The 13,325-nt window shown below is 40.2% G+C and overlaps 1 protein-coding gene across 1 annotated transcript in view; it reads left to right on the top strand.

Moving 5' to 3' along the window:
- LOC307126264 (solute carrier organic anion transporter family member 1C1-like) overlaps positions 1 to 13,325 on the top strand; it is a gene marked incomplete at both ends in the record, with an annotated part of 50,678 nt that overhangs the window by 34,105 nt on the left and 3,248 nt on the right. Inside the window, 3 exons of the mRNA XM_079816726.1 lie at positions 1,346 to 1,414; positions 1,524 to 1,642; positions 10,093 to 10,198. Coding sequence (XP_079672852.1) covers positions 1,346 to 1,414; positions 1,524 to 1,642; positions 10,093 to 10,198 — 294 coding nt within the window. The remainder of the gene's footprint in view (positions 1 to 1,345; positions 1,415 to 1,523; positions 1,643 to 10,092; positions 10,199 to 13,325) is intronic.

The raw sequence follows: 13,325 nt of genomic DNA, 5'->3' as shown, positions 1-13,325 counted from the left end.
CATAACAAAGACAGATGAACAGGGTCAGGAACAGGGAGCCAGAGAACAGGAAAACATACCCAAACACTAAAGACGACGATCAAGCACTAGACTGTGGAAACACCAAGGATATAAAGGGTGACAAATCAGGCAGGTAATGTGAAAACAACAGGTGTGTCAAATTAACCAATAATCGGATAACAAGGGGTGGCGTCAAGACAGATGACAGGTGCACACAGGACACAGAAATAAACCAAAACACCATGTGCTACACAAGACAAGACAGACATGTGACACTACCCCCTCTCCAAGGAGCGGCTTCCAGACGCTCCATCAGAAACCAAAGAGGGACAGACCAGGGCGGGACGGGAGGGACAGACGGCCGGGGGGGCGGCCCACAGAGTTCAGGCGGCCGGGGAGGCGGCCCGCAGAGTTCAGGCGGCCGGGGAGGCGGCCCACAGCGTTCAGGGGGCCGGGGAGGCGGCCCGCAGAGTTCAGGCGGCCGGGGAGGCGGCCCGCAGCGTTCAGGCGGCCGGGGAGGCGGTCCGCAGAGTTCAGGCGGCCGGGGAGGCGGCCCACAGAGTTCAGGCGGCCGGGGAGACGGCCCGCAGAGTTCAGGCGGCCCGCAGATTTCAGGCGGCCGGGGAGGCGGCCCGTAGAGTTCAGGCGGCCCGCAGAGTTCAGGCGGCCGGGGGTGCTCGGGCAGAGCAGGGTGCCTGGGCGGCTCGGACAGAGCAGGACGCCGGGTCGGCACGGGCAGAGCAGGGCGTCTGGGTGGCACGGGCAGAGCAGGACGCCGGGTCGGAGCGGGCAGAGCAGGGCGCCGGGTCGGAGCGGGCAGAGCAGGGCGCCGGGTCGGCGCGGGCAGCGCAGGGCGCCGGGTCGGCGTGGGTGGAACACGGACCACCAGAACAGCCTTCCTCCTCCGTTTCGGAACAGGGACCACTGGAACATGGAGCACCGAAACACGGACCACCGGAATAAGGTCCACCGGAACAGGATCCACCGGACCACGATCCACTAGACCTGGGACCACCGGAACACGACCCACCGGACCTGGGACCACCGGACCACGATCCACCGGAACAGAGACCACCGGAACAGGCATGGAGGGAGCCTTTCTCCTCCTCCTCCTCCTCCTCCGTTTTGGGACCACCGAAACAGGGACCATTGGAACAGGGACCACCGGAACAGGGACCACCGGAACAGGGACCAGCGGAACTGGGACAATGGTCATTGGAGGGCTGGGGTCAAGATAGTCTATGAACTCCCAAAAGTCAAGAGCCCCCATCCTCCCCATCTCCTCCGGATCAAGGGGCATGTCAAGACAAAGATTAAAAACTTCCTTGCTCTCTGCATCACTTAGGTCCAAATGATCCACCCTGATGAGGAAGGCCCGAGCAAACTCTCTCACGTTAACTCCCTGCTGGCGTATGTAATGGGAGTTAACATACCACATCACTTGCAGTCGGGTAAGAGGTTCCATGGGAGGAAACGGACAAAACAAAACCTTCTCCTGATGAGTCCTCTGTGGGCTTGATCAGATGAACAGGGTCAGGAACAGGGAGCCAGAGAACAGGAAAACATACCCAAACACTAAAGACGACGATCAAGCACTAGACTGTGGAAACACCAAGGATATAAAGGGTGACAAATCAGGCAGGTAATGTGAAAACAACAGGTGTGTCAAATTAACCAATAATCGGATAACAAGGGGTGGGGTCAAGACAGATGACAGGCGCACACAGGACACAGAAATAAACCAAAACACCATGTGCTACACAGGACAAAACAGACATGTGACAGTAACAAGCTGTAACTTTTGTGTTATGCGTAGTTATCAGAGATGCACATTTTCATAAACTTGTGCAGTTTAATTCTCACACTTTAATAGTATTTATAATTCCTAATTTAAAGTGCCCCTATTATACTATTTTAACTACTAAGTTTCCAAATTTTGTTTTGGCGTCTCCAACAACAGGTTTACATGCATCAAAGTGTTTTTACATTTTCTCATAATATACATTGCACATTACCACAGTGTTCAATGATTCTCAAACGACTTGATGGATGAATCAGTCTCTCTAAATCCCTCCTCTCTGAGAGCCTACTCTTCTCTGATTGGTCCTTTGGCCCAGTCTGTTGTGATTGGTCTACGGCGTACATCGCGTATTTCGGAAACAAACGCCCAACTGAACTCCAGCTCCGTTCAGGAGGCTTCCTGTTCCTAAAGCTCAGTGATAGTACACACTGTAAAGTCAAGTCAAGTCAAGTCAACCTTATTTATATAGCGCTTTTAACAATGCAGATTGTTTCAAAGCAGCTTTACAGTGTTAAACAGGAAAATAATGCAACATAATTTTATTCAGCCGTATAGCCATTCTGGAGAAAACGGTGATGTCATCAGTTCATTTCAATTATCATACAGTGACAGTGTGGGCTTTAGATCAGTAATTTAGTTTATATGATTAATTTAGTTTAATAATTAGATTTATTTGGATATTTAGTTGAACATTTTTGAAAAATTTAGTGTCCCCAACTGAGCACACCAAGCCAGAGGCAACAGTGGCAAGGAAACCAAAACCCCATCAGGTGACCTAATGGAGAAAAATAAACCTTGGGAGAAACCAGGCTCAGTCGGGGTGCCAGTTCTCCTCTGGCCAATTAACAAACAACGTATGATTATTATTCTGACAACTTTACAGGTCAGAGGTCATAATACATCGGAATATTCGAAGGATCGGAGGCAACATGCCGGAGACGGGTTTACTGAGGATGATGTGTTGATTAAATAATTATTAAAGTGCAATATTCGAAAGATCGGAGTCATCACGCCGGAGACGGGTTTATTGAGGATGCAATTTCAGGGGAGTCTAATTGACACTATGTGTATGCCACAGTAAAGAGATGTGTTTTTAGTCTAGATTTAAAGTGACAGAGTGTGTCTGCTTCCTGTACAATGTTCCAGAGTTTAGGTGCTAAATAGAAAAAGGATCGACCGCCTGCAGTTGATTTGGATATTCTCGGTATTATCAACTGGCCAGAATTTTGAGACCGCAGTAGACGTGATGGAGTATAATATGTTAAGAGCTCGCTCAAGTATTGGGGAGCTAAACCATTTAGTGCTTTGTAAGTAATAAGCAAGATTTTAAAATGGACTGCATTTATATAGCGCTTTTAACAGACCAATGGCCATCCAAAGCGCTTTACACATTGCCGCACATTCACCCATTCACACACAGATGGCGGTGTCAGCCATGCAAGGCGCCATCCAGCTCGTCGGGAGCAGCTGGGGTTAGGTGTCTTGCTCATGAACACCTCGACACTTGGTCAGGTGGAACCGGGGATCGAACCACCAACCTTCCGGTTTGTAGACAACCTACATGAACCACTGAGCCACTGCCGCCCCAAAATGTATGCGATGTTTAATAGGCAGCCAGTGCAGTGTTGACAGGACTGGGCTAATATGGTCATACTTCCTGGTTCTAGTAAGAACTCGAGCTGCTCCGTTTTGGACCAGCTGGAGTTTATTTATTAAGCGAGCAGGGCAACCACCCAGTAGAGCATTACAATAATCTAACCTTGAGGTCATGAACGCATGAACTAACTGTTCAGCATTTTGCATTGAGAGCATGTGCTGTAATTTGTATATTTTTAAGTTGGTAGAATGCAATTTTACAGATGCTAGAAACGTGGCTTTCAAACGAAAGATTGGTATCAAAGACTCTAATGATGACGTTGATTTTACATCAATCCCAGCACGAGTTCAAATTGATTATAAAACAATGGAAGAACTAGTTATTCAACCCAAACCTTGAGCAGGACGATTCTCAGTGATGCTACTCAGTTTGAGGTACATTATGAGATGTTTCAACTGCAATTCCTCACCACTAGCATTAACATGTATTGTTATTAACATCAGCATTGTGTGTGTGTGTGTGTGTGTGTGTGTGTGTGTGTGTGTGTGTGTGTGTGTGTGTGTGTGTGTGTGTGTGTGTGTGTGTGTGTGTGTGTGTGTGGCATGTTTTTGTGAAATATCAGGACACAAATGTGTATAATGACATGGGTATGACACAGGTATTACAAAGAGAGGGTGAAATATGAGGACGTTCCCCATGTCCTCACTTTTCAAAATGCTTATAAATCACACAGAACAAGTTTTTTTTCACAGAAAGTGAACTGCACAGTCTCCTGTGAGGGCTAGGTTTAGGGGCAGGGGCAGTGTAAGGGGATAGAAAATACGGTTTGTACGGTATAAAAACCATTACGCCTATGGAATGTCCTCACATTTCACAAAAACAAACATGTGTGTGTGCGTGTGTGTGTAATGTATAATGTATATGTGTGTGTAATGTGGGAACTGTATCAATAACAGGTTAGCCCAGCAGATGTAAACATTAACATTTGTAAAACAAATCTTGCTCCATCCTTTATCTTTACTCAAAGTAGTAAGAATGCATTCATAGACACAGCTTTAATACTGCAGTCCACAGCTGATTTATTTCAGTAAGAAAGTAATAACGTGAGTTAGCCGGTTAGCTACACAATATGAAACACAATAAACACATTGTAGAGCAGCGTCTTCTCGACATGATGCTATCCAGTATCTGCTGCAGTGTTCGAGGTTTCCCTGGTCTCTGTGAGGCGTGCGCGCACAATAAGCGACGAAATGGCTTAGGACTCGTTTGAAAAACGATTTGTTTCATTGACTCAGGGTCGACTTTTACTTTTGAGAGTAAACTAGTAGGCTAAATCGTGCGCACAATTTATTAATTTGTTCCCTCAATTTATAAAATCGTCCTCACAATTTACTAATTTGTTCCGTTGACTTGCTAAATTGTGCACAATATTTATAAATCGAGGGAACAAATTAATAAATCGTGTGGACGGTTTAGCAAGTCGAAGGAACAAATTAGTAAATTGTGCGCACAATTTACCTTTTTTTTCTTGCACGTCATGTGCGGGGCTCCGTAAACATAACTTCAAAGAGAGACAAATAACTGAGGAAGGCAGAATGCTAAAATACACAAGGAAGGTAATCATCAGAACAGTGAACAGGTGAGGACTAATTTAACAAATTAATGACCTTTCAGAAAGGAGGTTAAAAGAAAAGTCTTAAAAGTATGTTAACTATGAAATGAGGGGAACTCTGGGTTTTCCGATTCAGAATGGGAGGTATGTTAAACCCGAGAAAGCAGTCAAGCCCGTTTCTGAAAGAGAGGTCACTTACACTCAGAGTCAATTACCATGGTAGCTTACTCTGTGAACCTAACCTGGTCAAGAGCAGGTTTTCTTCATTAAACCCAGAGTTTATTTCACTCTCCTCCCCCTTTTTAAAGCACCAGCAGTGTTTAAATACGTAATTCATTCATTCATTCATGCTGCACAAATGCTTTTCATACTGACTATTTTTATTACCCTATTGGCAGATCATTTGCAAAATAAGAAAAATGCACTTAAATTAGCTTTTTTTTTTTTTTTGTCCCCCAGGAAACGAGACTAATGTAATTTGTGTTATGTAGAAAATGCCTATTGATTTAAGAATCTGTAAATCTCCATCCATTAGCCCAAAAACCGGATACTAATGCCTTGGTCAAAAGGAATTCTGCGTGTAAGCCTTTTCAGCCTTTCGGTGAAGTTCTCTTAATTTATTGATATCTCATTTTAAATCTGACTCCATTAATAATTTTATCTGACTCCAATTCTAAGTGACTCCATAAAGCGTGCTACATTTAGAGTTTATCAGCTGATTTTACGATTAGTTGCGATTTAATTTAGATCGTTGATTTTCTTTGTATCTTCCTAGTTTTTATATTCGTTCATCGAGAGACCCTAAATCGCAGAGAGACAGACGCGTCCGGTCCGCGCGCTCACGGGCACAAAATGGTTACTTCTGTAATTAGTCAGAGGGTGCAGAGTGAATATTTTACCTTTAAGTGGTTGCACATGCTCACTCAACAAAAAGTGTAATTTTAGTAATATTCACGGACTACAACGTGCTAACCCAGCGATAGTCAGGAATCGGAATATCGCGCACGCTGCGCTCCATGCTTCAGTCGTGGCGCCATCGGTGTGATCTATCATAACCCTAGATTTTGCGGTAATAAAGGAGTATACATCGATCCATACTAGAATAATGATTTCGGAACCATACAAGATAAATCAAGATTAACATTTATTTTGGCCAGACAGGAAAAGTAAATAAGTAAACAAGAATCCATGGTACACAACTGATCAGCGTAAAAACATAAAACACAATTGCAAAGCAATATGAAAATAATTTAAAAGAGTCATCATGTCTGGCACATCTACATGCAGTTTGCACAGGGGGTTCTGACTACAGAATATTCCCCCAGAGAGTTAGAACATCCAGCCTTAAATACTCCAACTAGAACAAAAGGGTTGTAAATATTTGCAACACCCCCACCTGGTTTTGGGGGAGTGGATCAGATATCTTTGAAGAGACTACTCAAAGGAGAACTGAATTCTCATTAGTTTTCAATCTTTCTGATACTACCAGTGACTGCAGTGAAACTGAGACCATTTTACCATTCGCACTGAGACCTTTAAAAAGACATCAAACATGAAAGGGATAAAACAATAGATTTACAAAATACATCATCACTGGTATATCTGCATTTGGTGACTTGAAAACATGGCAAGGAGAGGGCAAAATGGGGAGGGGGGAGGAATGTTTGTCAGGGTGTTGTCACAGTTTCTGTGAGATCTTTCTCTCAAGATTAGTGACTTTTATTGTTCAATTGCTGAGGTGTGTATCTCAGCTTTTGTCTTAGCACCAAAACCGACTCTTACAAATCTTTAGATATTTTGACTGGAAATTACAAGACAAAAGAAAAGCATTTTTTTGCAGTGCAGGTACATTCATTCACTGTGAATATTTTCATCAAGAAGACACCGTCAAAGTGACAAAAATAGCCTGTATCTTTGTAATATCCTGTAGATGAGGAGGCTGCAATAATTTGTAGGGAGTAACAATCATGCCAGGAGAGGATTTTCTTGCTTGCTATATCCACATGCATATTTATTTGAGCAGTACCATGTTTTAATGATATAGTTTTCTATATAATATCAGGGATGCAGAGCATATTAGTAAGGCTGCTGTATGTAGAGAGATAAGCTAAGTTAGTCTCACTCTCACGTGAGATCTTTCTGAATATGGTTGTGTTGTTTCCTGGGCACAAACCCATGAGAGCATAAAAGAGGAGTCTCACAGGATTGCAGGTCAGTGGTGTAGAAATCAGGTTAAAAAACATTCACTTGATATCTTGTTGCAACCTCTGGAAGTAATCTAATAATTTGAATTTCCTTTAGGATTTCCAGTGTGGTTGGATGCATTGATACGCATATTCCCATCGCACCTTCTGAAAATGAAACAGATTAGCCTACTATATGGAATGGAAGAAAACCAGATGGAAGGGTAGTCTGAAATATATGCCATACACCACAGGTGTTAAGACATAAATTATTCACAATTTATTTGGTCATCTTTATTTGCTAAATACAAAAACAACCGTTCTTTTTGTTCCTGTTTGTTTTTATTATTCTTCCTCCATCTCTTCTTCTTCTGTCAATGGTGGTGCAGGTCCTCCCATCATTTTGTGAACCTCTGCCTCCTTAATATGTCAAATGTTTGTAAAGTCATGAAACCTACACCCATGAACATTTTTATGCTTAAAGCTTAATCTGATTGAATTAAATTTTTATACTTCATTTTTAGCTGCTACCACATTCTTTTTTCTTCCTTTTTTTTGCCCATGGGATACCATGAAAATTAATATTAGTTCAGAAACTTGCCATTCTGCCAGTTTTCACCTCTGGTATTATAACAATGATTAAGATTCAAATGCAGATGTCTTTTTGTTGGGTGCTGTTGCCATGGTGAATAGTAATTTCGGAGCTCCATTGATCATGGCTTTTCATAGTCGTGGTGCACGCGTTTAACTCAGAGTCAGTCTACTCAGAGTAGATTGAACTACATCAATTCAGCTGTTCTGAAACCCAAAACTCAGAATTTCCCATCTCAGGGTAAGTCAACTCTGAGTTTGAACTCAGAGTTGGTTGAACCTCCTTATTGAAACGGGCCCCAGAACTTGGGCAATGACAAAGACAATAAAAACTAGAAGACTAAGGGTATGTTCACTAGGGTTGGGTAAAAAATAACGATTTCTCGATTTTAATCGATTCTCACTTTTAAAAAACAATATCGATTCTTAAATCCCAAGAATCGATTAGTCTATTTTTTTTTACGAAATTCAAAAACATTTACCGTTTTGGCGCTGTGGCCATGATCGTGGAGCAAACATGAACGGATCTTCTCTTCCGCCTTAATACCAGTAACAGCGCGAAATAAACACAAATGAGCTTCTGAAAGTGTGTTAAAAGATACAGGACAACTTACCGAAATACATATCATGTCACATAGAATCGCTCAATCAGTGTTTCAACCGCAGAAAGATGCAAGTAAAACGGCTTACAAGTAAACAATCTCACGTAACGTCACAGTTACCTCAGAAAAAACATATCCAGTGTCCATAAACTTGTTAGTCAGCTAGAAAAATTAACTCTAGAGAGGAGCATTTTGCTAATTATATGCACCACATTACATAGGATAGGCCTATTCATTGTCAATGTTCTTCAATATTTAATAAATCTGGCAAGTTTTTATGACAGCCACCCTTTAAATGTTTATATTTCAAAAAAATTAATTGAAGTAGAATTATGATTATGTAGGCCTAATTGTAAAGTTAATATTATAACTTTATTATTATATAAAATACATAATTTATTGTCATTTAAGTGTTTGTATACAACTCAATTTTTACCTTAAATTTTTTCTCATTTTTACCTTCAGTAGGCTAATGTAGTATCAACTGACTCCCATTGTTTACAACATTAGTTCAGAAATGAGTTTTCCTTGAGAATTTTCCATGTATTATACCTGATACATATCCAAAATAATCGATATTGAATCGAAAAGAATCAAAAATCGAATCGAAAATCGAATCGAAAGCTTGTGAATCGAAATCGAATCGAATTGTGAAATTTGTGTCAATACCCAGCCCTAATGTTTACACAACGCCATTTTCAAATGAAAACAGAAAACGTTTATGCGTTTATGCATAATACATCCCTTTTAGTCATTTTCGCAGATCCGTGTGAAGAGGGATATTTTTGACAATGTTGTTTTAGTACATCGTTGTCATGTAAACATACATAAATTTTGAACAAGACAGTGAAAACTAAATATGACTGTGACATATGAAGTTAAGTTATTTTAAGTTATTTTAATATTTTTTTCTCTCTCTGAAATGTGTCACTTTGGTTTTAAGTGGCATTGCATAGGTCATAATATCTACATTGAACATGCAAAATTATGATCAATAGTTTTTCTGGTGGAGCACAACAGGTTTGTCAAAAAAAGGGTCTAAAAATATATTTTTATTGGTGTACTTGCCATCTGTTATTTCTCCAAACCCCGGGCAGGGACTTGCACCAAAAGCACCATCACTCAGACTGAGAGGCGTTTGAGATCCCAAGCTCTACTGTTGGTATCATCGATGGCAGCTTTGAAATGGGTGAGTTGAGATGTGTCGAGCTGCACTGAGAAATGAGGGCAGAGGTTCACCCATTAGATGAGTACTTATACCAATGAGTCACACCACTGTGCTGTAATGTGGCTGAATTACTGTTCATACTTTATGGTGTAAAGACGATGATTTATTTGATGCCATATATTTTAACAAAACATAAGTTAAACAATGACAATGTTCTGTTTGGCAGTAGTGGTCACCGTGGTAAGCTACTTCAGCTGCAATTTTCACAGGCCTAAGATAGGATGGCTTTACCTCACTTCATAATGGGCCAGTAAGAAGTTGTATCGGTTGTATAATGATACCCCCCCCCCCCCCCCCCAAAAAAAAAAAAACAATCATATCATAAAAGAGGTGTATTCGAGTATGTGATAATGTGTGAATTGTATTTTAAAGTAATTTTGAGTAAAGTAATACATAAGAAAAAAAAGAGCATCACGTCACTCATATTTAATATATTCATACAGAGGATTATTAAATATCCTCTTTTTTTTCCTGACAGGTACAAGTATAATACAGCTGCCGCCCACACTAATGATGCTGGTAATTTCACAGTGAGATCCACATGCTCATCTGACACCCAGATACTGTTCAACAGCTTGTTTCCGGTAATGCATGGTTTTATGTGGAAAAGCATGTGATATATTTTATAAATTTAGATAAATACCTAACAAAGCACACTATATATTGATTGTATAGCATGTCGAAAAAGGGATCTTGCAGGTGAGAATGTATAGTTAGTGAATTTAGCAATGCAATGAACGAGCATAACATTAATACACACGCTGCTACAGAGGTTTGGAATGGTTTACTATACTAGACTATTCAAAAGGTTGGGGTCATTAAAAATGTTAATGTTTAAGAAGTTTATTTGATCAAATGTATTTATTTGATCACAAATACAGTAAAAACAGCAATATTTCGAGATATTATTACAATTTAAAAGTGTCATATGAAATAATACTAATATGCTGATTTGGTGCTCAGGAAACATTTATTATTATAATCCCAATTATGGTTTTGCTGCTTAATATTTTTGTGGAAACTGTTTACTTATTTATTCATTTTTTAGACAGTTCAAGAACAACATTTATTTTAAATAAATATATACAGTATATATTTGTAATAGTGTAAACGTTCATTTAAATACATTTAACGCATCATGGCTAAATAAAAGTTTCTTTTAAAAACAACAACAACAAAAATTACTGACCCAAAATATTTGAAGGGTTGTGTAATTTTAGTGTAAAAAAATGGGGTTGTTATTTAAAAACAAATTTAAAATGTACTTTATTGGGCCATCTTTGAAGCGTCTGCTCACCAACAAGATCTATTGCATGTACCTGGTTTCCATTCATCGCCTTTTCCTTTTTCATAACATATATATATATATATATATATATATATATATATATATATATATATATATATATATATATATATATATATATATATATATATATATATATATATATATATATACATACAGTGAGGAAAATAAGTATTTGAACACCCTGCTATTTTGCAAATTCTCCCACTTTGAAATCATGGAGGGGTCTGAAATTTTAATCGTAGGTGCATGTCTACTGTGAGAGACATAATCTAAAAAAAAATCCAGAAATCACAATGTATGATTTTTTAACTATTTATTTGTATGATACAGCTGCAAATAAGTATTTGAACACCTGAGAAAACCAATGTTAATATTTGGTACAGTAGCCTTTGTTTGCAATTACAGAGGTCAAACGTTTCCTGTAGTTATTCACCAGATTTGCATTTTGGCCCACTCCTCCACACAGATCTTCTCTAGATCAGTCAGGTTTTTGGCCTGTCGCTGAGAAACATGGAGTTTGAGCTCCCTCCAAAGGTTCTTTATTGGGTTTAGGTCTGGAGACAGAACCTTGATATGCTTCTTACAGAGCCACTCCTTGGTTATCCTGGCTGTTTGCTTCGGGTCATTGTCATGTTGGAAGACCCAGCCTCGACCCATCTTCAATGCTCTAACGGAGGGAAGGAGGTTGTTCCCCAAAATCTCGCAATACATGGCCCCGGTCATCCTCTCCTTAATACAGTGCAGTCGCCCTGTCCCATGTGCAGAAAAACACCCCCAAAGCATGATGCTACCACCCCCATGCTTCACAGTAGGGATAGTGTTCTTGGGATGGTACTCATCATTCTTCTTCCTCCAAACACATTTAGTGGAATTATGACCAAAAAGTTATATTTTGGTCTCATCTGACCACATGACTTTCTCCCATGACTCCTCTGGATCATCCAAATGGTCATTGGCAAACTTAAGACAGGCCTGGACATGTGCTGGTTTAAGCAGGGGAACCTTCCGTGCCATGCATGATTTCAAACCATGACGTCTTAGTGTATTACCAACAGTAACCTTGGAAACGGTGGTCCCAGCTCTTTTCAGGTCATTGACCAGCTCCTCTCGTATAGTTCTGGGCTGATTTCTCACCTTTCTTAGGATCATTGAGACCCCACGAGGTGAGATCTTGCATGGAGCCCCAGTCCGAGGGAGATTGACAGTCATGTTCAGCTTCTTCCATTTTCTAATGATTGCTCCAACAGTGGACCTTATTTCACCAAGCTGCTTGGCAATTTCCCCGTAGCCCTTTCCAGCCTTGTGGAGGTGTACAATTTTGTTTCTAGTGTCTTTGGACAGCTCTTTGGTCTTGGCCATGTTAGTAGTTGGATTCTTACTGATTGTATGGGGTGGACAGGTGTCTTTATGCAGCTAACAACCTCAAACAGGTGCATCTAATTTAGGATAATAAATGGAGTGGAGGTGGAAATTTTAAAGGCAGACTAACAGGTCTTTGAGGGTCAGAATTCTAACTGATAGACAGGTGTTCAAATACTTATTTTCAGCTGTATCATACAAATAAATAGTTAAAAAATCATACATTGTGATTTCTGGATTTTTTTTTTTTTTTGATTATGTCTCTCATAGTGGACATGCACCTACGATGACAATTTCAGACCCCTCCATGATTTCTAAGTGGGAGAATTTGCAAAATAGCAGGGTGTTCAAATACTTATTTTCCTCACTGTATATGTAGTAGTGGCATCTATTCCACCAGTGGCTCTGGGTATGTTCCTTAGGGGATGGATAATCAGGAGGTTGAAACTGGATCCAGTAATATTTTAGTATCATTGATATATATTTTTTTAATTTCATTTTATTTTTTGAAAGTTGAACTGTAAGCCACTTGAACCGTGAGAACTGTAGAGTCACAATTATTTAGTGTTATGATTTGTCTAGGTGTAAGCTAAATTGATGTGTGTAATGGTGGGTGACACTTATTATGAACAGGGTCGTAGCTAGAGTGGACAAAGTTGGTGACGATTCTCTGGGCCCCTGAATACCCTACAGCTCTGATTACTCTGACAAAAAACAAAAAAGATAATTATATTATATGTATTCGCCAAGTGCCTAAAAAACTGGTATGGTTAGTTTAAGGGGATAGAATATACAATTTGTACAGTATAAAAAACATTACATCAATGGAGAGTCCTCACAAAGATATTGAGCCAGTCATGACGTGTGTGTGTGTGTGTGTGTGTGTGTGTGTGTGTGTGTGTGTGTGTGTGTGTGTGTGTGTGTGTGTGTGTGTGTGTGTGTGTGTGTGTGTGTGTGTGTGTGTGTGAGACGAGTGATTTGTGTAAATTTTGCAGTTTTCTAAGTCTGATGCAATGGAGTAACTGTAAAAGATGTGTAAAAGA

Source organism: Gobio gobio (assembly GCF_949357685.1).
Source record: "Gobio gobio genome assembly, chromosome: 5".
Classification (NCBI taxonomy): domain Eukaryota; kingdom Metazoa; phylum Chordata; class Actinopteri; order Cypriniformes; family Gobionidae; genus Gobio; species Gobio gobio.
This window is presented reverse-complemented; position numbering and strand designations above follow the sequence as displayed.